The sequence below is a fragment of the Rhipicephalus microplus genome, unplaced genomic scaffold, assembly GCF_043290135.1.
Source record: "Rhipicephalus microplus isolate Deutch F79 unplaced genomic scaffold, USDA_Rmic scaffold_14, whole genome shotgun sequence".
Lineage (NCBI taxonomy): Eukaryota > Metazoa > Arthropoda > Arachnida > Ixodida > Ixodidae > Rhipicephalus > Rhipicephalus microplus.
The window spans coordinates 18,105,551-18,130,394 of NW_027464587.1; the positions used below are offsets into that span (position 1 = coordinate 18,105,551).

Here is a 24,844-nt window from a genome sequence, read left to right on the forward strand (position 1 = left end):
CCAGCGCCAATCTGGCCATAATCAAGTTCTTGCTTATGCCAGCCCGCTATTTTCTACTGCCGAATGCAATTACTCTATTACTGAGTGCAAGTGCCTGGCGCTTGTATGGGCAGTTAGTAAATTTCACCCCTATTTATATGGCTGCCTTTCAGCATTACCACTGACCATCACGCTCTATGCTGGCTTTCACCTCTCAAATATCCAACAGGGTGCCTTGCTCGTTGGGCTCTGCGCCTCCAGAAATTCACATACACAGTGGTTTACAAGTCCGGCCGTTTACACCAAGACGCCGACTGCCTCTCTCGGTACCCCGTTGACGCTCCAGATCTCATAACGAACGACGCGTCCATTTGTATTATCTCGCTCTCCCCTTTCAGCAACATGGGATGTGAGCAACGGCGTGATGCGTTCCCACCAGATCTAATCGACCGCCTGAATACCGGCTCTACAGACAGTTTGCTTCGAATGTTTGTCGTCATAGACGACATCCTATACCGTCGCAATATGCACCCCGTCGGACAGGAACTACTACTCGTAGTACCCACTCATCTGCGCTCTACCGTACTTCAGCAACTACATGATGTACCAACGGCTAGCCATCTTGGTGTTGCTAGAATGTACGACCGTGTCCGACGACACTTTTTCTGGCCTGGCCTTTACTATTCTGTACAACGTTATGCTGTTTTTTGCGAGTCCTGCCAATGCCGCAAAAGACCAGCTGTACAACTTTACTAACGGCAACATGCCGAAGTACAGCTCACTGGAACCGTTTGACCCAGACGGTGGTCCCTGGCAAGAATACGTTGAATGAATGCAGCAATTATTTGCGGCGAACGACGTGCCAAATGACAAGCAATGCGCAGGGTTTCTCAGCATCTGCGGGTCGCGCACCTACTCTATTCTGCACAGCCTTTTTGCACCTAACAAGCCGACGCAAAACTACTCTCGATGACTGTTTGAAAACGCTGAGCAACCATTTTTTGCTGAAGCCGTCGGTAGTGGTGAGTCGTTTCAAGTTCAGTAGTCGCGTTCTTGAACAGGGCGAATCGTTTAGCGACTTCGTTGCCGCCCTCAAGAAGCTCTCAGAGCATTGCGAGTTCGGCACGTTTCTGAATGACCTACTGCGTGACCGCATCGTATGCGGCATAAGAGACCCACAAGTACAAACTCGCCTTCTCGAGGAGCCAAACCTCACATTTAAAACAGCAGTATCTACGGCTCTCGCCATGGAGTCCGCCAAACGCGACGCATCTGAGCTTGGTGCGACGGAAGGAGTCGGGCCCGCGAATGTAAATGCGCTCATGACGTCTGACAGAAAGCACCTCTGTTGCTACTGATGCGATGACGGCCACTACCCCACGGAGTGTCCACACGTTCGCAAAACTTGCAGTTACTGCAACACGTTGGGCCACCTAGCAAGGGTGTGCCAGTCAAAAGATGCTAGCGGCAACCGCCTTACTTTCATGCGCGAATCGAAAAAGAAGAATGCTAACAAGCAAGTTCAGTCCATGCTGTTGACGACCCGCATCACAGCATTACTCAATCAGTATGGCGCAGATCATATTCGTCATCCGACGAGGTAACTGTATACAACATGTGGAAGCTGGTCCCAAGATCCAATGCGTCTGCACCAAAGCCTTTCAAGGTGCAGCTTGAAGTACAGGGGCGCCCATTTCTAATGGAACTCGACACTGGCGCGAGTGTTTTCATCATTGGAGAAGCAACTTCGCACCGTCACTTTCTATCACTGCCTCATGAGCAATGCAACGTCCAGCTCAGAAGTGACTGTGGTGACGTTAAACCCGTGACTGGTGAGGTAACTGTAACCGCAAAGTACAACAACCACATTCAGGTATTTCCCTTGCTTTTTGCTGAAGGTGATGTTCCATGACTTCTTGGAAGGGATTAGATTGAAGCAGTGAACGTACCTATTTACAATATTGCCGATGTCTGCTCATTAAGACACGTCCAGCGGATAATTGACCAGCACCCGATGCTGTTTTCGGATGGCCCAGGCAAGTTTCTTGGTGTGTCTGTTAAACTGGCAGTTAATGAGGCAGCAAAGCCACATTTCTTCAAGGCTCGTACAGTTCCTTTTACACTCATGGACAAGGTGTGTGAAGAACTTTTGAGGCTCCTGCAAGAAGACATCCTAGAGCCAGTCACTTCATCTGAATGGGCAGCACCAATTGTGCCGGTGTTAAAAAAAGATGGTGGCGTGCACATTTGTAGAGATTATAAAGTTACGGTCAATCTAATATAAAGTTACGGTCAATCTAATTGCTGTAGTCGACAAGTACCTCATTCCAAAGGGTGAAGAGCTGTGGGCCAAATTTTCAGGAGGAGTCAAGTTCACTAAACTTGATCTGAAGGATGCTTAGCAGCAGTTAGTTTTGAAGCCTTCCTAAAGGGCGCTCACTACAATCGACACACCGAAGGGTTTGTTTCAATACAAGACGCTACCTTTTGGGATTTCCGCAGCACCTTCAATTTTCCAGTGAGAGATTGAGACTCTCCTGCAGGGTTCGCTTCACGTAGCGGTATACTTCGATGACATCTTAGTGGCGGGTACGGATGACAAGGACCACATCAGCAACCTAGACAAGGTTTTCCAGTGAATGGAAGAAAAAGGACTCAAGCTGAAATACAGCAAATGTAAATTTATGATGGACAGGGTTGTTGGACCTCTGAGCCTTACTGCTGCAGCGTGGCTCACATCGAGCAAAGAACACGTCTTGCCAGATGAACGGCTTTAATGGAACTCGAGAAGAAACAAAAGGACAAATGTGAGCCGGCGCTGCCACGAGGCTAAGAGTCAGCTTGTGAGGAGGCTCAATAATGATGATGACTGCTCTTTTGCTGTGAGGGATGAATAAAGGTAGTCACAACAGTTTCCCACGCCGACAGATGACGCTAGGTGGCTTCCAAAGGGTACAGTAGCTGCACAGAACGATTCACAACAGTGCCATCGGGCAAGCATAGAAAGCAAGTCCTAACGATGCCGTCATGTCCACCGATGAGTTGTTCTATGCGAACCAAGCACTACAGTTGCCTTGGACGATGTTTTTCTCCGAGTAGGACTATTATAGCATTGCCTTTCTTCTTTTTTTGAATTATATATAGCATTGCCTTTCTTCAATATGTGATTTCTTTTTGCTTGGTTGAATGTGTAATTTCTAAGTTATTGAGGTACTCCTTTAACCAACGAGACCAGAAAGTTTGCAAATCCTCTTCTTTCTTGCTCCAAAGTTTCTTCAGTTGATCGTTGGTCGACTCGGTTTTCATTTTGAGGTCGTAAGCTGGTAGCATTGTCAGTCTTCCAACGAGAAAATCTGCTGGAGATAGTGGGTACGGCTCATTCACGTCATTGTACACAGATGTTAAAGGCAGTGAATTTATTACTGCTTCCACATCCGTTAGTAAAGTAACCAACTCTGTCTGATTTACCAAACGTCAACCCAGCATCTTCTTCAAGCAGGTCTTCACAGAACATACGAGCCTCTCGTAAAATCCGCCCCACCAAGGAGCACTCGGGCAAATGAATTTCCACTGAATCTTCGAGGAAGAGAAAAATGCAAGTACATTGGGATGCCGAATTGTTCGCCAGAGCTTCTGAAGATCTTTGGATGTTTTGACGAAGGTTCGGGCATTGTCGCTGTACATTGTGTGACAGAGGTCTCGACGTGATACGGACCTCTGATGTGCACAAAGGAAATTCACCGTCGCCAAATCTTCAACAAGTTCCAAGTGAACAGCTCTTGTTACAGCACAAGTAAAAAGAGCGATGTAAGAGCGCTGGTAAAGGTGCCCTTTGATGTAAAGTGGACCCGCAAAATCTACTCCACTTACAAGAAACGGAGGGGTTTGATTACAACGATCCTGGGGCATACAATGTGAAACTTGCTCAACTGGTTTAGACTGTAGTCGTTGGCAGATTACACACCGTCATATTGTTTTTTTCACCAGCTGTCGTAATTGTGGAACCCAGTATTGTTCCTTGATTTGAGTCGGTGTGTCCCGTACTGCTTTGTCGAAGACTTTTTCGTGCACATGATTGATGATTAAAGTAGAGGTGAGAGTCTTTCGGTTGGAGAATTGGATTGCGAGAACTGTATGAGTCGTCTGTCATCTGAACTTTTCCTTGTACCCGAAGCGGCCTCTTGTTGTCGAGGAACGATCTTAATTGTCCTACTGGATAATTAAGGCATCGGACTCTCGTTTGCGATGAAGTTGCCTCCGTTACTAAAGTGTGCTCTCTGTTCTACGCCAATCAAGTAGCACTCTGCCTGTTGAATTTCTTCAGCAGACAGTTCCTCGAACCTATTACTTTCCTTCGTCAACTTTTTAACATAACGGAAAACCCATGTCATTACTCTGACATGTTTTGTGAGGCTGCTGAATCGTTCGTTATCAATCAGCATTGGCATCAATGTTCTCATGTTAGCAGCGTGCATAGTGGTTTCTAGCCCCATCTCAGCTGCCTTGAGTTTTCCGTTTTCGAGGTCAAGTTTTCCTCCGAATTCAGGCCAGAATGTATAAGACATGGCAAGCCATCCGGGTCCATACCACCACAACTATGATCTACTCAGTTTGAGTACTGTCAAGCCTATAGTGAGTAAATCTGCAGGGTTTTCTTTTCCGGGACAAAATCGCCATCGAGAATATTCTGTCAAATTTCTGATCTCCTGCGTCCTGTTCCGTACAAATGCCTTCCAAGAAACGGGGTCCTTGTAAATCCACCAAAGGGTAATCTGGGTATCGGACCAAAATGTAACTTCACCAATTTCCAGGTCGCAGTTCTTGGTGACGTAGGCATATAAACGGGCTGCAAGCAAAGCTGACATCAATTTCAGCTTCGGCAAGGTGGCCGCTTTTAAGCGGCGCAACTCTTGTCTTTGCCATTAATAGTATAGTCTGGACGGTACCACTTGAGTGGACGATACGAAGGTAGGCTACAGCACCGTATGCTGACTCACTTGCGTCGGAAAAGATGTGCGGTTCTGCCTTTTGATAAGCGCCTTCGCTGCCCGCTGCGAGGAACCTGGAAATACTGATCTCATGTAGCATGGCTACCTCCTTGCTCCATTTTTCCAAACAGCTTACAGCTTCATTGGCATGGTGTCATCCCAGCCGAGGTTTTCCCTCTAGAGATCTTGTAGGAAGATCTTTGCCTTTACTAGAAGGGTCGACAGAAACCCCAAATAGTCGTAGATCCTTGCAGTAGCCTGGAGCACAAAGCGTTTGGTAATTCGATGCTCCTCCATAAGCTGTGGAATATCCTGGGGCCTAAACGAAAAGGTATTTGTCTGTTTGTTCCAATAAAGTCCCAGGACTTTCAGAGGTCCAGAAGGTGAACAAAGTGACTTTTCAGAAGAAGTGATTCATTGTACGAAGACGGCAGATACAACGGGGTCTTTGCTGGCCCATTTACGAATGTTCATCGAAGGATCTTTGAAGATTTCAGTCATCTCTTTATGCATTTGAATAGCTTGTTCAATGGTGTCAGCGCCAGTAAGATCATCCATATATGTGGAGTCTTCCAATAGTTGGGCTGTCGAAGGAAAGCGATTTTCTTCGCGCCTTAAATGGTGCTTTCATGTAGCAGTCAATAGGAAAGGACTTGAAGTAGCTCCAAAGGGCACTCTCGTCATTCTCCAAATTTCTATTTCTGGCAGTGGGTTGTCCACTTGAGGTGAAGTGTTGAACACCTTACGTTGAGCCCAACGTATACGTTCAACGTAAGAATCACATGGAAGTAGCCGATTAGTCAGTAAACAGGTGTGCGCATTTGTCAGTTTACAGGAAATGTCAAAGTAGGGTTGCGACCACTGAAAATCAGCAAAACCCCGACACCCGACATTGCGGACACTTTGAAACCGACAATGTCAATATCTAGGGTGACAGGAACAAGTTAGGAAAAATGAAACACGTGGAAAGAAGGGTCATTCAAGGCACTGATCCGCCATAAGCTCGCAAGGTCAGAAGTTCGAAACCATGCAGGGTGCTTTTTTTTTTATTAGGTAAATTAGATTATCAGACAATTCGGAAAAAAGGTGAGGCGAGCTACGAGCCAGGTGAAGTTGGGAGATTATAGGCAGTCAGGTGGTTTTCTACATTGCTAAAAAAGTGCTACAGACCATTTACTTAGAGGTAGCGTAGCAGCCAAGCATGCCATGACAAAATTCAGTTTGAATAGAGATGTTGAAACTATTCCCATTTGTATATCTACTTAAAATATGTGAGGAAGGAATCGTTAAAAAAAGAAGAAGAAAAGAGGTCTGGGGTGCGGCCTCACTGGTGACCATCTGCCGGTAATCAGGATTACCCACCCTGTGCAGTACCTGGCCACAAACTTTCATGAACACAGCAATTAACTCCTGGCCCTTAGTCCCCAGCAGCTGCGAAGCAACTGTCCAAGGCAGCAGTCAGACCTGTGACGCAGCGGGGGTGCTAAGAATCCCTGGATACGAACAGGCCGCCATTGGAATCTTAACATGGCTACCTTCAACACTAGAACGCTATCTAGTGAAGCTAGTCTAACTGTGCTATTTGAGGAATGAAAGGGTGTTCAATGGGATATAACAGGGCCCAGTGAACATAGGAGGGCACTGAGGCTTACACAGTGCTAAAGAGCGGACACGTCCTATGCTACCGTGGGTTAGTTGACAGAAAAGAACTAGGTGTGGGGTTCCTCATACGCATGAATATCCTGAGCATGTGTGGTAAATACCTTTACTTATTTTATATTAGTGCCTGATATTTTAACATTCGAGTGTTTGTTTTTAGTGTGCAGAGTTTTCGAAGCAGACGTGCCGGGCATGCAGTTTGCTTTTAATCATTATGGAAAACTTTAAAAAGTCAGGGAAATTGGAAAAATACACAGCATATTTACGGAGTGAATGATGATAAGTGGAGAAAAGCTTTGGAAGGTTTTATCGGTAAATTGTGAATCGCCTGTCCGTTTGTCCGTCTGTCTGTCCGCCTGACCGTCTGTCTTTATATCTGTTCGTCCGTTCATCCGTCTGTCTGTTCGTCCGTGCCTGCTGAGTGAGCCACCGAACTAGGCGGTCACATATGAGCTAGGAGAGACAGACCCACGTCTTTAGGAGTTTCGCCTCTAAAATTAAATTGATAGACACCCTGTCACTTTACCGTTCCCAGATAGTGACACAATCTCGCTGACCGAGAGCAGTGTAGTAGAAAAGTGTGAGATATAAAAGCGGTGTTTGTAAGCCTTTCAGAGTGGGCGACTGTGGTGCAGTGGATAGCGGGCTCAGTATCTGTTCTCGTGGGGCTAGAGATCGTCAGTTTGACTACAACTGAAGAAGTTATTTCTTTACCATTTGATCATGTTCATTTTTCTGACATAATTTCTGTGATGGAAATGCATCAATGAGGTCTTGAGGGACCTTGGAATGAAACAATTTGGCATTAAAATAAGAAGTTGTTAGACCTTGAATATGACACCCTCTCTTACCTTATGTACAGGTAAACTGATGGTGCAAGTAGCCCTAAGTCACCTTAACTGCTACATTGAGAAAGAAAAACTTTCCCTGCCCCATGTCTGACTCTCGAGCTGGATTCTCAGCTCGAGATGTCATGTTACAGCTTAAGCCCCACTGAGGTCGTCTAGTGGCTAAGGTACTTACCTGCTGACCCACATGTCGCGGGATCGAATCCTAGCTGAGGCAGCTTTATTTCCAATGGAGGGGAAAATATTGTAGGCCCATATGCTCAGATTTGGGTGCACATTTGAGAACCCCAGGTGGTCGAAATTTCTGGAGCCCTCCACTATGGCACCTCTCATAATTATATGGTGGTTTTGGGACAATAAACCCCACATATCATCATCATGTTACAGCTTAATATGGTTCAGCTCAATCCGGTTTTTCCGCACATCACTAGAGCCGTCCTTACATTGGACCTGACCAAAGCTCCTGATAATGTTTCTCACTTCTCGAATGTACATTCTCTTAGCCACCTAAACGTAAGCCTGCCTTTCTCAGCCATATGTCTGTCCACCTGAAATTAAGGCTCATTCAAAACTGATCCTAAAAAGCCAGTAAATGTTTCTTGGAGTGTACCCATTTCTTTTTTATGTTACTCTTATCCTGTTGGTACAAGAACTTTTTAGACTTCCTTCTATCAATTACTTTTTTCTTGTATGTGGACGATGTCATCGTCTGGTTCGAGGCCAGCAGCCATGGCAAAATCTAATCAGAACTACAGTTGGCCTCTGACATTGTTGCTAAGCACACCAATAACTGAGTCAGAGCTTCTGGTAGTTGACCTCAATAAAAGCATTAGTATTCATGACACACTAGATGACATCCCATTTGCAGGGTTAATAAGGTCTTGGGCCTTGTTATTTACAGTACTAATCCGCACTGTGGTTCATAATTCCTTTCCAGTCATTGTGGTGGCATGAGAGAAGTAGAAACATTCAGGTCTTTTGCCTCTACAGAATCGCTTACAGAGATCGAGCAACTCGAGAGACTGCTCTCCAGTTCCCTAAATTAACTGAGGGTGCTCAAAACTAAGGGAAAACTGGTCAAAACAAGTTCTCGGAATCGACGTTCCGGGTGAGACGGTGGCCATGCATGCACTTTCCATCGCTGTTAGCTATGCATTCCGTTACTGCCCAAAGACACCCACCTAGCGCATCATCGAGCGAGAGCCAAGGCTCTTCACAAACACTTGCCCTCTTATCCTAGCCAAATATGGGCATCATCTGGCTTTTTTAGCCACGTTAGACGGATTTCAAAACCGGATTGTTAGTGAATCAATTCCGAATTCGGCAGAAGATATTTTCTCCTATTCTAAAACTGCATTTTGCAATTATGTCATTCTGAAAATCTACTTTTCGGCTGCTAGAATTCTTCAGTCATCTTCACCTTGTCACCTTTCTTTGGGTTCCTGCGTACTGTGGACACCTAGGGCACTCACAGCTGTGCCCAAGCACTCGTCAGCCACACTGAAATTGACCTTCCTTCACTTTGCAGTACCAAAGATTGACTCCTCAGTTATTACAATGTCACATTGTGTTTTACAGAAGTTTCCACCTGACATATCCCACACCACACAAATCTCTTTATAGAAGGGATCAGGTTTTGTCACTTAGACTTCGAAGGGCCATTAACAACTCCTTTCCTTTTCTCCCTTACAACATGGCACAACCTCTCCTCACTGCAACCTCTGCTTGAACAGCAGAACAGACTTAAACCACATCTTTGTGAATCGCCTGAACAAACCCAAGCCCTCGTGGTAATGGTCAGAACACCAGGAACGATGGGAGGCTGCTCCCTGCATCTCGTAACTGCAGTTCCAGCTCTGGACGGTGGGCTGGGCGAGAGGTGTCGCCTAAGCACAGAATTGTCCAGCTATGTAGAGGCGGGCACGGATCCAGCCACCCACTTTAGGGGGGGGGGGGGGGGGGGGTGCGATCGTCTGAAGTAACATTGTAGAAGGGTGTGTGGTCATGACTTCTTGTTTTTACTAGCAGAAAAACCCCCTCATAACATAAGTACTGTGAATGTGTGCTCATTTTGGTTTCACTCATTTGTCCTAATTGGTGATAGGACGTAGACAACAAGCAGTGAAGTGAGCAGGGGTGCTCACACATACTTTGAGGGGGTGGGCTACTGCCCCAACAACTCCCCCTCTGTATCCGCCACTGTGTAGAGGGGTCCAATCGTATTCCTGCTTCCACCTTGTCACCCTCACACAGCCCCTTTCGCGTGATTCTGTCATGAATTCATGATAAAGGTGTTCACCTACCTACCTAAGCGCTATGTGGACAAGGGTGGAAAAACAACAGGCACATACTTAGAACTGGGGAATTTAGTGAAAAAAGTCACAGTCTTGCTGCAAAGGCAAAACAATGAACGTGAGAGCAACAAATTGGAAGGTCACGCACAGATTGGCAAGCAGATCAAAACGTGCCCCACATTTCTCATGCATAAATAACGCACAAAACGTACTCGCAGGTACAGATGAACGCGAATAAGCGTCTCAGTTGTTACTTTGCTGTGTCTGAAAAGCGCGCTGTTTTCACAAACCGAGACTGTGCAACAATTGCAGTTACCTTTGTGCGCCCGGTAGCTATAACAGAATTGTTCCGGTGAAAGCTTAGGACTGTTAAGACATAAGATGCTCTCAACCGCGAGATAAGGGTGCGCAAGAGTGCATTCAGGGGCTTTAGGACCAAGCACTCCTCTCCGTGAAGCAAAGTACACATGGAAGATGAAGGCGCACCCCGCTGTGCACTCATTGCGTCGTCTTGCTGGTGATGCTGAAAACATAATAGCCCCTTCCCCCCCTCCCCGAGTTCCTCCATGCGTGTAACACCTTGCATTTCATGCTGTGGTTGAGTGGTCCATCTCTTGTTGCCAGTACTTCGTTGTATCTGCTTGACCTGATCCTCACCACTGTGCACGTGAGCACCGCCACCTTATTTTTTAATCACGATGATTAAAATCATACTTTTGTATAAGCAGCATGTATTAGGACACATGGTACTAATTCACAACTACAGCTGCAGTGTAGCCAGAAATATTTTTGGGGGATGTTTTGAGTGGTACACACTGGGGAAAAAAAATAAAGCCTTTGCCTGAGCAACATTCTTGTAATTCTTTCGCTTTAAAGGGAAAGTGTGGTGCATTTTCAAACATATTAAGATTATGCTGTTTTCATATAGCATTAACAGCTCTGTAACAGCAAAGGTGGTTCATTTTGCCGAGACACTGGCCAGTAATTTTAAGTAAGCAACAAACAATGCTGAGAGAGGGAGCCGCTGCTCCGTGCTCTATATGCAATGACATCACAAAATTTCATGCCATTGTGGCTGGCCAGGGTGTCCACATGGTCATGTTCCTCTTAATTCGCTAGAAAGCAAGCTGGCAGTGTCATCTGACCAGTTGTTAGATTGCACCCGTTTGTGTTTCTCATTTTTTGTCCCCATGTGCTTGTGGAAAAAGATGAATGTTCCAACTTGGCCAAATCGCAGTTTTGCTTAAATGAAAGAACAGTGTGGTGGTTAGTGGTTCAAAATATTGAGTGTGTACCTAAGTTTTGTGGCATATATTTCAGTAGCTATATCTTTGAAGTGCGTTCAATAGAAGCCAGTAAGAAGGAATCGATGAAGGCTTTAGAAGTGTCGGGCAAGCGTTGTATCCAGAGGCTATTGAGCAGACGGTGTGAGGTGCGGGAGAGTGGAAGAAAAATGGTGTTTGTGATCTTGATTTTAACAACGCACTGGGGAACGAAGGCTAGAAGAAAGTAAGGGCACAACACAAGCGCTGACTTGCAAGTGAATTTTATTAAGAAAGAACATGTAAATATAAAGGTGACAAAATGAACAGAAAACAGATAATCATTGATATCAACATGTGCAGGTGGCACTTGGGTAATGGTATTCCGCATCACTTAGCATGGCCCAAGGTACACTGATACACTTATCCCCTTTTCCTTGGATATGGAACGCTTCAATGATCTCTCTTGCTAATTGTTGATTATGACGCGACAGCATTTTAGTGTCGGCAATGAATGGTATGCAACCACACTATTTACAATGGACGGTGAGTGAAAATGCTTTGGTGTTTGATAGTAATCGTTCATGCTCCCTAAGACGAATATTGATGCATTTTCCGCTCTGTATAATATAAGATTTTCTGCATGATAGTTAGATTAGATACACAATGGACATTATGCATTCAATATATTGAAAAGTGTGCTTGATGCCCCAAATGCTGTGAACACTGCCAATTCCTCTGATTTGTGGGTCAATGCTTTCCCCCATTCCCCAGTGCGCTACTAAAATCAAGATAAATCTGTACCAACTCGCTCAAGTACCAATTATCATGGGGTTCATGAGTCTGTGGAAGAGGGAAATTGTGAAATCTTGTAGTGAAGAGGTGATTTAATGCAGGGAATGATTTAAAGATCTCTCATGTATCTAGTGGCCTCCTATGCAAATGCACTTGGTTTTAGGGAAGCACGATCTTAAAGGAGCCCTACAAAACTTTTCCCAGTAGCCACGAAATGATTCAGTGAAGGAGCTTATTGTCTCACCAAGGTAGTGCTGCAGAAATTGTTTTACACTTCATTAAGTATGAGCGGATTTATAAATATTTGTCGCACGCTGCAATTGCTTTTTCTCTTCTCTTGTTCCGACGGAAGCGCTGGAAGCTAAGCAGGGAGGAAGAAGGTACTTCATGTCACCTCGTGACCTTGAGCTTTTTTTCTCTTTTTTTAAACGCACGGCTTTTCAACACCATTGCGTACACACGCACAAACATATCAGTGCCTCCTGTTGGGGCCTTAGTAACTCTTGAGCGTATCGTGCTCAATCAGCCAATGGCGTGATAGATTTGACAGATAGCCTTGATACAACGATTTTCAAATACATAGCATCATTTGTTGAGATAAGATGGGGATTTTCGCCGAATTTCAGGATTTATTGTGAATTCAAGGCCATGTGCAGCGCGGATACTTGGCTCGCTTGTTCGTGGGAGCCTCAACTACTGATTTGCTGCGTTTTCTGACCGTGCTGGAAAAGTGTTACAAGGCCCCTTTAATAATGCACAACTTGAGTGCATATTGAAAATATGTTGCTAGAGAGTCACGAAACTGTGTTTTCAGCCCTGTGTTTGACGGTTTGTACGACTTCTGCTCGATGTACACGGGAGCCTCCCTGGAAGGAGCTGTCAAGCTAAACAACGAGGTGAGTGCCACACACATTGCAATCCCCGTTCAGCATGCGCGTATCGCTTGCCTCTTAGCCGTAGCAATCGGCACTACACGAAAGTTGAAAACGTTTTCACACTAGTGCTTTTTGAGTAGTGATTATGAGAGGTCGTAGTATGTCTACTAGTGTTTGTTTTGTTTAGGAGCTATAGCACCATTTTATGCGGACGCACCTGCTTTGTCGCCTAATGGCACATCTCCATCACGAGGACTAATGTCTATGACTACAATGGATTGCGCGCCAGTGTGCAATCTCGGATGCCATCCTTTACATGTGTCGTTGACGAATTGTTTTCTATCGGCAATAATAAGTGGCATGCCGCATCATTACTTTTCACCACTCACAGATAGCGGGACCATCCTGCTCGGCCGACAGAGAGATTTATGCATGAGAGAATATTTGAAAGATAAAAGGCACGTTTGCCAACTTCTGCCTAGGTCCTTTGGCAACTTTGTTGATTGAATGCCGGGCACTGCTTGTTATGCGTCAAGGATTCGGAGGTTTGATTCCCAGTGGGAGAATGCTCTCTTTCAGTTTTTTCTTCCTCGTTTAGCAGCGTACATTTTATCATCATATCCGTGGTGGAAATAGAGTAGGCTCTCATGGACCAGGAAAAGATGTTCTATTTAACAGAAGTTCTGTTTACTGAGAGTTAAATAACGCTGCACAGTACAAGTTCGAAACCAATCGGGCTAGACACAGTTGTTCCCTTTAGGGATAGGTTAGGGCCCCCAGCACCTCTAGTGTCCACGTCGACGGGATGAAACCACAACACGCACTCTTCATGGGCACACACAGAATAGCCACGCACATACAGAAATGCCATGCATGTACAGAAGTGCCACGCACGTACAGACGCACAGAAGCATGCACGCACGCCCACACTGCCGACGGCTGGGCATGCAAAGGCACAAAGTGTCCTTCGTCTCTATCTCTAAGCATAAGCAGAAATGTTTAAGGTCACAACTCCCTTCACCGGTAGCCAAAATAAACACAGAAGAAAAAGTAAAACAGAGCACAAATTGACACTCAATATGCTGCCAAAAGAAAATAATAATATCAAATAAATATGAACACCTACTATTAGACAAAAGAAAGGGTAAAAACATAAAATACACATTAACACCTAAAAAAAAAAGAAACACTGGCAGCAAACTAGGCAGGGTTGACTTCTTTACGAGAACAGGTCGTAAAGAAGCTAACCGTACTGAGGCTAGAGACTGAGGGCCTTCGGTTCCGGAGAACTCCGCTGTCCGGCACGAAATCACAGAGATGAGCGCTTCCTCCGATTATACCGGTACGAGGTCCGAATGCGGTCCGTCGCCCCTGGTGTGCCCCACTGCTTGGGCACAGCACCGCAAGGCGCTGGCGCGAGCTCATCAGACGGTGCCGAAGGGCTTCAGGTCTGCGATGTTGGCACGGCTGAGTTTTCCTAAAAGAGGATCTTTTAGCAAGTACGCACCACGAACGCTCACTGCAGTGCTGCTAACCTGCGGAGTCAATTTTTTCCTTCCCGTAGTGAAGAAATTCCCTAGTTTTTTATGGAGAGCAGTTTTTTGAAAACTAATCTGTTTGTGCTGTGGAAAACGATTTCCAAGTTCACTTTTATGATATAATGGTGCATTCATTTGAAAATATTCACTGAAATCACCGTGCTGCAGGTGAAAAATTGTCGCAGTACAAATTGAAAAGCTTTAAAGAACATTTTATTCCGTGAAATTGCAAAGGTAAGTGGTCATCACAATAAGGGGGGGGGGGGGGGCATGTCGGATTACAGTATTCGATACAAATCGCCAAGAAAGAAGCAATATATAGGCCGAACAAGGAATAAATTATCAAAATAATGTTTAGAAGCCCTGCTAGCTATTTGATGCAAAACACGAAAATCTTACACTATAATACAGTGCACTTGTAATAGCATGTAAGTTACAAAATAATAATAATAATAATAATAATAATAATAATAATAATAATAATTATGTAACAAGCGTGTTCTTCAGAGGAGTTTCAGCAAGAAACTCGCCAGTGCAAGCACGACAGCTGCAGCACAGAAAAGAGGCCGAGAGTGCGACACACGAACGTTGTTTTTTCTTTCACTGGCTCAGAGCTAGCGCCGATGTGCACCGGTACAATTTGCTCCCCGCACAAAGAGGAGCCATCCTGGCGATGGCGACTTAAGGAAAAGACGCTATAGGTGGGTCGTAACAGGGTTTAAGTCGCGTGACGTGAACTGTTTCGCGGCCTTGGCAGTGATGATCGGGCGATGGGTCGACCGGCTCGACGACGTAGTTTACGGGAGATGTCTGCTCCAGTATGCGGTAAGGACCGTGGTCCGTGACAAAAGCTTGGTGGAAAGTCTGGGAGTTGTGGACGGGACCCAAAGCCAAATCAGCTTTCCCGGGGAGTAATGGGCATCAGACGCAGAGGTGTCATGATGGAATTTTCGGCGCGACTGATCTTGCGCGGCGTACGAGCGAGCGAGCCAGTTTACAGCATTCTTCAGCGTAAGCTGCAGCTTGAGTGATGGGTTTGTCCTCAGAAACGTCCAGTTGGTACGGCAGAATGGTATCCATAGAACATGAAGGTTCACGTCTATACAGGAGAAAGAAGGGAGAGAAGCCAGTGGTAGTTTAAGACGCAGAGTTGTATGCGTAGGTGACGAAAGGGAGTACGCGGTCCCAGTTTGTATGGTCTTCCAACATGTACATCACCAGCATGTCGGCAAATGTACGATTGAAGCGTTCCGTCATGCCGTTATTCTTAGGATGGTATGTGGAAGTGGTGCGATGTACAATGCGGTATTCTTTGAGCAGAACCTCGACGGAATTTGAAAGGAAGACGCGACCACGGTCACTAAGAATTCACGTGAGGCCCCATGGCGTAGAATGAGATGACGAAGAAGGAACCATGCGATTTCTTTCGCTGTGGTGGCAGGTAGCACAGATGTTTCTGCGTATCGCGTGAGATGGTCGATGGCGAATATTATCCAGTGGTTGCCGTCGATAGTGGTCGGGAGTGGGCCGAAGAGATTGACTCCGACGCGGTCGAATGGTCGGGCACGGCAGGGCAATGGCTGTAGAGGACCAGCGGTGCTGCGAATATGAACATTGCAACGTTGGCACGCAGGGCACGACTGAATGTACTGGTGAACGTATCGATACCTGCCTCGTCAGTAGTACCTCAGGCGAAGACGTGAGTACGTCTTGAACGAGCCAGCGTGACTGCACTGAGATTCGTTGTGAAAGGCACTCCACGCGCAAATGACAGGGGTCACGAGGAGCCACCTGCGGCTGCCGGTTAGGTAATTGCAATGATACAGCAAGCCTTCAGGAAGTGCGAAGCGTTGGACTTGACGACGTAGGGTGCGTGAGGCAGAGTTTGGGGCCCGTTAAGACAAATGTCAAGCAGGGAAGCGATCCAGAGATCTTTGCGCTGTTCTTCCGGCATGTCGGTGATGGTCAGAGATGATGAATAACAAGTAGAAGCTGGTGAGCCGGCAGAGTCGAAAGGCAGTGGCGATCGAGATAGGGCGTCAGCATCTGAGTGTTTTTATCCAGAGCGATAAATCACATGTATATCAAAGTCCTGTAACCGTAAAGCCCAGCGAGCCAGGCGTCCAGTCGGGTCTTTCAAGGACGACAGCCAGCATAGCGCGTGGTGGTGGGTAACAACATCAAACTGACTCCCATAGAGGTAGGTGCGAAATTTACTGGTTGCCCAAACAATTGCAAAACACTTCTTTTCTGTGACAGAGTAATTTTACTCCGTGTTTGTGAGGGTACGACTGGCATATGCTACAACGTACCTGCCAAAGTCTGGTTTTCGCTGAACGAGTACCGCGCCAAGGTCGACACCGCTAGCGTCTGTGTGTATTTCTGTAGGCGCGTTGGGATCATAGTGGTGCAGAATTGAAGGAGATGCGAGGAGTAGGCAAAGCGTCGTGACTCATCACAATCGGCATATCAAGCTGCGAGATTGTTGCTGCCGTCGTTAAGCTGTGTCAAGGGGGATATAATGGAGGCGAAATCGCGGACGAAGCGCCAAAAATATGAACACAGCCCAATGAAGCTTCGGAGTTCCTTTAGAGGGCTGGGCTTAAGATATTCGGCAACTGCTCGAAGTTTGGGGCAAAATTCCTTCTTTGGAGACGACGTGGCCTAGAATGGTAAGCTGACGGGCGCCAAAATGACATTTCTTTAGGTTTAACTGCAAGCTGGCGTTAGTGAGGCACTGGAGAACATGTTCAAGGCGAGCGATTTGAGATGGCAAATCTGCAGAAAAAACCACTATGTCATCTAGGTAGCATAAATAGGTCTGCCATTTGGGGCCTCTGAGAATGGTGTCCATCATCCTTTCGAAGGTAGAAGCGTTGCAAAGGCCGAAAGGCATTACGTTAAATTCGTATAAACTGTCAGGGATGACGAACGCTGTTTTCGGACGATTGGCTTCAGCCATGGGCATTTGTCAGTAGCCTGAGCACAGGCAGATCCAGTGATGAAAAATATTCGGCTCCTTGAAGGCAGTCTAGGGCGTCGTCGATGTGAAGTAGAGGATGAACATCCTTCCGTGTAATCTTGTTTAGGCGGCGGTAAACAATGCAAAATCTTATCGAACTGCCTTTTTTCCACACCAGCACGACAGGAGAGGCCCAGGCACTGTTCAATTCCTGAATCACGCCACGTTTCAGCATGTCATCGACGTTGTCACTAATAACGCGGCGTTCGGCCTGTGATACTAGGAAGGGACGCTGTCGCAGGGGAGCATGATGACCGGTGTCAATACGATGAACGACTGCAGACGTGCGCCCCAATAATGACTGGCCAACGTTGAAAGAGGCACGAAAGCGTTCAAGCAGTTGAATAACCTTTGTGCGCTGGACTGGCGTAAGCATGTTATTGATGCTACGCAGGAGGATGTCTTGGACAGGGGAGTGGTAGCCGCGACGGAAGTGATGGCATTTGTCATCAGCGGTGTTTTATCACACATTGGATACTAGGGGAAGATGGCGTTGAAACTGTCTAAATGCCCAACACATTCGCCGCGGTACAGAGTTGCCAAGCAAGGGAAGGGATTGCACGCGTAGACCACACCGTCACCATTCACCAGGGTAACGACGGCAAATGGGAATATGAGGTTCCGTCGCCATGCACAGTCTTCAGGCAGTGTTAACAGGGCGGTCAAATTACAAACAGAGTCAGAGGAAACGGGACACCAGGGTGGCAGAGAACGGAAAAATGATAGCGTCAGCAGCGACAATCAAGTTAGGCACCGGGCTGGGGACACTGACGACTGTGGTACTGAAAGGGGACAAAGCGAATCGAGCTCCAGCGCAGTCAACAACCATATCATGTGTAGAAAAGAAGTCCCTACCGAAGATCACGTCATAAGACGCATGTAATAAAACAACGAATTCCACAATGTAGAATGCGTCATTGATAAAAAGACGTGCCATGCACGCCGTCATAGGCTTAACGTGCTGTGAGCTCGCTGTCCGTAATAAAAGATCATAAACGGGTATCGTCACTTTCTGGAGTTTGCGGCACAAAAGTTCACTTAATGAAGCAAAAACAGTAGCTCCTGTGTCCACAAGAGCGTTCGTCACGACACCATCAATAATAACCGCGATCTTGTTCGGAGGCGAAAGATGAGGCCTTGAAATTTTCGACGAGGGTGCAGTTCGTGCCTCAGAAACTGTGTCTCTTAGTTTTCTTCTTACGTGGGGTTGGTACGGCGAAGCATAGGAGAAATGGAGCGTCACCGGGGAGGATGATATCGACGGGAGGGAGAACTGGCACGGCACGAATAAGCGCCCGATGAGTCAGCTAAACAGGGTGTGCTGGCTGCTGTTGCATGTAGTCGAGGTTGGGGATGTAATCATTGGCATAAAGACTGCACTGACGACGACAGTGACATGCAACATGGCCAGGAATGCCACAGGCGTAGCAGATGGGCCTGTTGTCCGGAGTGTGCCAAGGGTTGTGAGGTGGTCTGGGAGGCGAAAGGGGTTGCGCGAGAAAAAGGCGTATTGGGTGAACAGGGCGTGGTGGGGAGTAGAAGTTGGTGACTGGGGCGGAAGGTGTTGCTCGAGCATAGGAATGGGTAATGGCCTCGGCATAGGTGAGAGGCACCGCAGGTTGCGTTGGTGGTACAGGAGGTGGAACCGCCTCAACAACTTGAGCCTGAATGACACGACGGAGCGAGTGATCCAGTGCTGGGGGACTCCCGGTGATAAACGTGACAATAGAGAGCTGACGAGCTACTGCCTCACGAATGTATTGCTTAATTTGTGGCAGTAAGGTGGAATATCGAGCGCCAGTGCTGTTGGCTTCCAAAGATGAGAGTTTCACTGTGGAATTATGGCTCGACGAGTAGAAATGTACTATTTGCACAGCTCGTCAAAGCTTTGGCATAATTCAATGACTTGCGCTAATGTCTGAGGGCACTTGGCTACCGGCATATGAAATGCATCGTTATCTATGCCTTTCAGTATGTGCCTTATTTTGTCAGACTCTGTCATAGATGCATTCACGGGCTTACACAAATCGATGATGTCCTCAATATAACTCGTAAACGTCTCACCGCTCCTTTGGGCTCTGGCACGGAGGCGATGTTCGGCGCGAAGCTTGTGCAATCCAGGCCGACTGAAGAACGAAGCGATGATTTGCTTAAATACCGGCCAGATAATGAACTCGGCTTCATGGTTGTAGTACCGTAGCTTCGCCACATCGGTCAGATAAAAGCTGACGCGCATCAGCTTAGCAGGGTCATTCCATTTGTTGGGACCACTAACACGCTCAAATTCTACCAGCCAGTCTTCGACATCAAGTTCGTCGGCGCCGCTGAATATCAGAGGGTCATGTTAATGAAGCGTCCCAGCACACTTAACCGTAGGTGGTGCTAGGGAAGGAGCGGCGCCCTCGGCCATTTCGGGGGCAGATAATAAAGTCCGGTCGCGGAGCTCCAGGACGAAAAGGGGAACAACCCAGCAGCGCTCTACCAAATGTAACAAGCGTGTTCTTAGGAGGAATTTCAGGAAGAAACTCACCAGGGCAAGCAAGACAGCTGCAGCACAGAAAACAGGAGGCGAAGAGTGCGACAAACGAACGTCGTCGTCTTTTCTTTCACTGGCGCAGAGCTAGCGCCGATGTGCAATACGATACAGTGCACTTATAATAGCATGAAAAATATTAATAATAATAATAATAATAATGATAAGCATATAAAGTGCAGTACGTGAAATATTCCAGCAAGCAAGCTTAAAAAATTGATCAATTCTGTTTTTTTGCAACTCTCCTTCAAAAAATGCTTAGTGGTGTTCATATATAACATGAAGTGATGCATGCTTGCATAAATTATAAACAATGTCCTGAAAAACGTGCTCTCAAGGTTTGTGATGATATCTGATACAGGATATTGTGACTAAAGTAGTTTAACCATGAAAGCATATTATAAGCTATTTGGGAGTTCATCTCTCGCAACCTGCTGTATGTTACAAAAAGAAATGTTTATTACAAACGTTGACGACCATATATTCGTTTCAAATATATCCTTGCAGTCTTCCACCAGTCACTTGTTCTTCCAACTTTTTTTTTTTTTCATCTCTGCAAATAACTGGGTACATGCAGCCTACTGCTCTGGCCGTGCTTTAGCCATGTAGCTCCGCCAAGGTCACGAAGGCATATTATAAGCCAGCTGGGAGTTCATCTCTCGCAACCTGCTGTATGGTTACGAAAAGATATGTTTATTACAAATGTTGACTGCCATATATTCTTCAAACATATTCTTGCAGTCTTCCACCAGTCACTTTTTCTTCCTACTTTTTTTTTTCTGCAAATAACCACGTACATGCAGCCTACTGCTCTAGCCTTGCTTTAGCCATGTGGCTCCATGGGGCAGCTCACTAGCAATGTGGCAGCGTTCGCAAATAAAGGAAACTGATAAAAAAGAAGAACAAACCAAACAAATGACACTGCGGGTGAAATGCGACAAATCGGGAGGTTGGTGTGGAAAAAAAAATATATACTTGGCGGGCTCGAGAGAGAGCACTTTTTCTTAGGTTCGAACCGGGATTCAGGGAATCGAAGTCGAACACGGACGGCATAGAATGAACCGCAAGGAAGTGGGGCGAGCGCTGACACACCATTGGAGGCGGAGACCGGCCCCGTCGCCCCTTTGCACCCCTCGGAACAGCTACTGGGCATGGCACAGCGCTTTTTAGTGAGGCGAGAGGCCGTGTAAAAGAGAAAGTGGAAGAAGGAACAAAAACGAGGTTGTGGGCGGGAGGTCCCACCGTCAATCTGCTTGTTTCACGTGCAAATGAAAAATTTCTCTAGATGGTGACAAATTGATCTTTTCCTCTAAATTCGAAATTCCCTAGATCTAGAGAACTTCTCTAGAGTTGGCAGCACTGGCTCACTGACAATTGGTTCGTAAGACTACAGTGTACTAGAAGGGGCAGTGGAGTGAACAAGGCGGCCGCGCCGCATCTCGGCCTCGGCTCATTCTCCGGCGGGTGATAGCAGCGGCGGCGCTGTAGTTCCATGGTACTAAAGATCTCAGGAGCGTGTGCACTGGGAGGGCCGCGCCCAAACCTGCGAAAGCGTGTTTTGCTCGTTTTTAGCACGTTTAATGTGTTTCTGAGCGTTTATCAATGGACGCACCTGCTACGCGTCATGGTGCACGAGTGAATATGCAGGCATGCCGAAATCGCGTCACTGTAAGAACCTGTGGACTCAAAAAAAAAAAAAAAATGTCAATCGCAATTTACAAGGCTCTGCCTAGATTCTTAATCAATCAGCGGTTTGAGCTGTACTATATCATAAGTGGCTACTGGCAAACTACAAAGAGAAGTATCAAAACTGTGATTAAATCATATGCTCGTTTTGACAGCAGTCTCTATGATATCCAGAACACAGTGTCCCTCATATCAGCCTACATGCACTCAATTGTTTCACGAGAAACTCGAGTATAAGTAACGTTGTCACAACATTAATAGTTGATGGCTCTGTTTTATCATGCCAGTTTTGTGGAAGATAATAACTATTGCTTTCCGAAAGGCTTACTACATATTGACGTGCGTATGTGCCAGTGGTGGTGACAACGAAGCAGCATGAGTGTCCTTGGCCAAGAGCAGAGACGAAGAAGACGTTGCAGTCTTTGTCCTGTGATCGACAAAGCTTGCAGTATTTGTTCGAGGTGCTTTGTGTGCTCGTCGATCCGATGTAGTCGCACTGGTGGAGGCACTGGGTAGTCTTCATGCTTGGCACCCCTTCGCAGACACGACATTCGAGCCCAAAATCGCTACCACGCGTCGACACACCAGTCCACTGTTTTAGTCGCCGTCTGCTAGGCGTGGCTCTTGAGCTCGATCCCTTGTGAGAAACTGCCAGCAATCGCTTGCCTCCTTCAACCAGCATGGCCACTGCAGCTCCAATGCACATGACACTACAGAATCCCATGATTACTGATTGTTTTTTTTTTTGGTGAGACTTATGAAGTCGCCCAAGACTGGCTGGACCAGTTTGAACACTGTGCGAAGTACAACCAGTGGGCCACCCCAGAAGACAAGCTCATGAATGTGTACTTCTGCCTAAAGGAAAACGCCCAGACGTGGTACATCAACAGGGAAAGAAGCTTGGCTGCGTGGGACGACTTCCGCAACCAGCTGGTTGACACATTTACTAGTCTCGACAGAAAGGAAAATGCGCAACGCCTTTTGGAAGTCCGATTTCAAAAACCAAATGAGAGCGTTGCTATGTTCGCCGAGGACGTGACCCGTCTTTTCGGCAGGGCAGATCCCGAGATGCGGGAAGACAGGAAGCTGCGATATTTAATGCGAGCCGTGAAGGAGCAACTGTTTGCTGGGCTTGTGAGAAATCTACCGACCACAGTAGCTGACTTCATGAAAGAAGCCACAACTATTGAATGGGCCCTACAGCAACGGTACCGCCAGCAGAACCCGGCCAACTTTCGAACAAGTAGTCTTGTTACGGCTGCGGCGAGACTCTCCGACAACGACAGGCCTCTGCGGGAAGTCATCCAGGAAATTTTGAGGGAGGAGCTTCGGCAGCTTGGTTTAATTCTAGCAACCGAACCGACGCCGGCACTGTCTTTTGTCGCCGATGTTGCCCGGAATGAGGTTCGTCAGGCTTTCTCTTCATCCGGCTACGGTGATGTGCGACGGCATCTTACTTATGCTGATCCAATCCGACGTCCCGTCGTCGTGCCTTCGGCACAGCGAACTCCAATGACTGGAACACCACCAACCCTGCAAATATGCCACTCTCAGTGCCGACCCCTTTCCCAACCTCACTGATTTTTCCGACAAGACGAATGCCGCATAGCCAACCTGCCCCACAACGTGGCCTAGTAGTGAGTCTCCATTTACCTACCAAGTCGGAAAACCTATTTGTGGCGTACCGCTGACTGTCGACCGGTATGCTTTCATTGTGGCGAAGCTGGGCACGTCTACAGAGTTTGCCGTTATCGCGACACTCAGTACTCAAGATTTCCTTGCTACCCTGATTACGCTGCGTACAACAATCGATGCATGTACAACGACGCTCCTGTGAACACACTGCCGCAGAATCCAGTAATGCCCAGATCACGTTCTCCATCACCTGCGCGAGCCAGTTCACTTAATCGTTGCAGTTTTGCCGACGTCACCAAAGGCAGGTCCCCTAGCCCGCTACAGGGAAACTAGAAGCAGCGACCTCGAGGGGTGGGGTTGCCAATAATCGAAATTCCGAACAGCCCCCGTTGCAGACAAATGACTGCTCGAAGCCACCGATACCAAAGAAGATGACAGCAACGACTAATTCGACGAGTGAGACAACTGCCGACGTAACCGACGTTATCAGCGCTGACCTCGTCGTTCACATTGACGGCCACCAAGTGACGGCTCTTGTGGACACTGGCTCCCACTTTTCTATAATAAGCCTACAGCTAGCCCAAAGACTAAGGAAGGTGAAGATGCCATGGCACGGACCCAATATAAGAACTGCAGGAGGTCAGTTGATGACACCAGTTGGAAAGTGCACGGCCTGAATTTTCATCGCTGGTTCCGCCTTTGTCGCCACTCTCGTCATTCTTCATGGGTGCTGTAAACAGCTCATATTGGGAATGGATTCCTTGCCCGAATATGGGGCTGTGATTGACCTCCGCGACAGAAGCGTAACGTTTGCTATAAGCTCGCACACTGCTACTGATGAGGAACACCAGCCACCTCATTTCCGTATTGCCGATGACGACGTCATACTGCCACCACGAAGTTGCTCCCTCGTAGCCATGCACTGCGACATCTTACAAAACGGTAATGGCATCGCTGAAAACATCAAGGGGCTCGTATTTACTAGCGGCATTTCTATTGCAAGGGCTGTCATCACTGTTATTGACGGATGCACTGAACTCTTGTTGACAAATTTCAGCAGAGAACGCCGACACATAGCTATAAGCACGGCTATTGCCTATTTCGACGACCTCGCTCAAATAGAAGATTGTCACTGAACTCTTGTTGACAAATTTCAGCAGAGAACGCCGACACATAGTTATAAGCACGGCTATTGCCTATTTCGACGACCTCGCTCAAATAGAAGATTGTCATTTAGTGGAAGAAGCAGCAGGGTCTACTATCACTACACCGACATCTGTCGACGTTAGTCCAACGTTATCTCCCATTGAGCGAGACCGTCTTCTCACGTTGATCAACAAGTTCCACGGCTGCTTCTCATCCACATCAAGGGGTCGTCAAACAACACTGACGAAACACCACATCATCACGGATTCCGACCCCAGACCCATCCGGCAAAATCCTTATCGTGTCGTCCCAAAAGAGCGTGAAGCAATTCAAAAACAGGTGAAAACGATGCTGGAAGATGGTATTATTCAGCCATATAACAGTCCTTGGCATCACCAGTAGTACCTGTCAAAAAAAAGAATGGCAGCTTGCGTTTCTGGGTCGACTATCGGAAGCTTAATCAGATCACAAAGAAAGACGTCTATCCTCTGCCGCGTATTGATGATTCATTGGATAGACTACGAAACGCATGCTACTTTTCATCCATGGACTTGAGAAACGGCTACTGGCAAATTGAAGTGGAT

The 24,844-nt window shown here is 46.9% G+C and overlaps 1 protein-coding gene across 1 annotated transcript in view; it reads left to right on the plus strand.

Annotated features, from left to right (window-relative positions):
- HDAC3 (histone deacetylase 3) overlaps positions 1-24,844 on the plus strand; it is a 148,673-nt gene that overhangs the window by 37,185 nt on the left and 86,644 nt on the right. Inside the window, exon 5 of the mRNA XM_037432381.2 lies at positions 12,640-12,721. Within this exon, the coding sequence (XP_037288278.1) occupies positions 12,640-12,721 (82 nt within the window). The remainder of the gene's footprint in view (positions 1-12,639; positions 12,722-24,844) is intronic.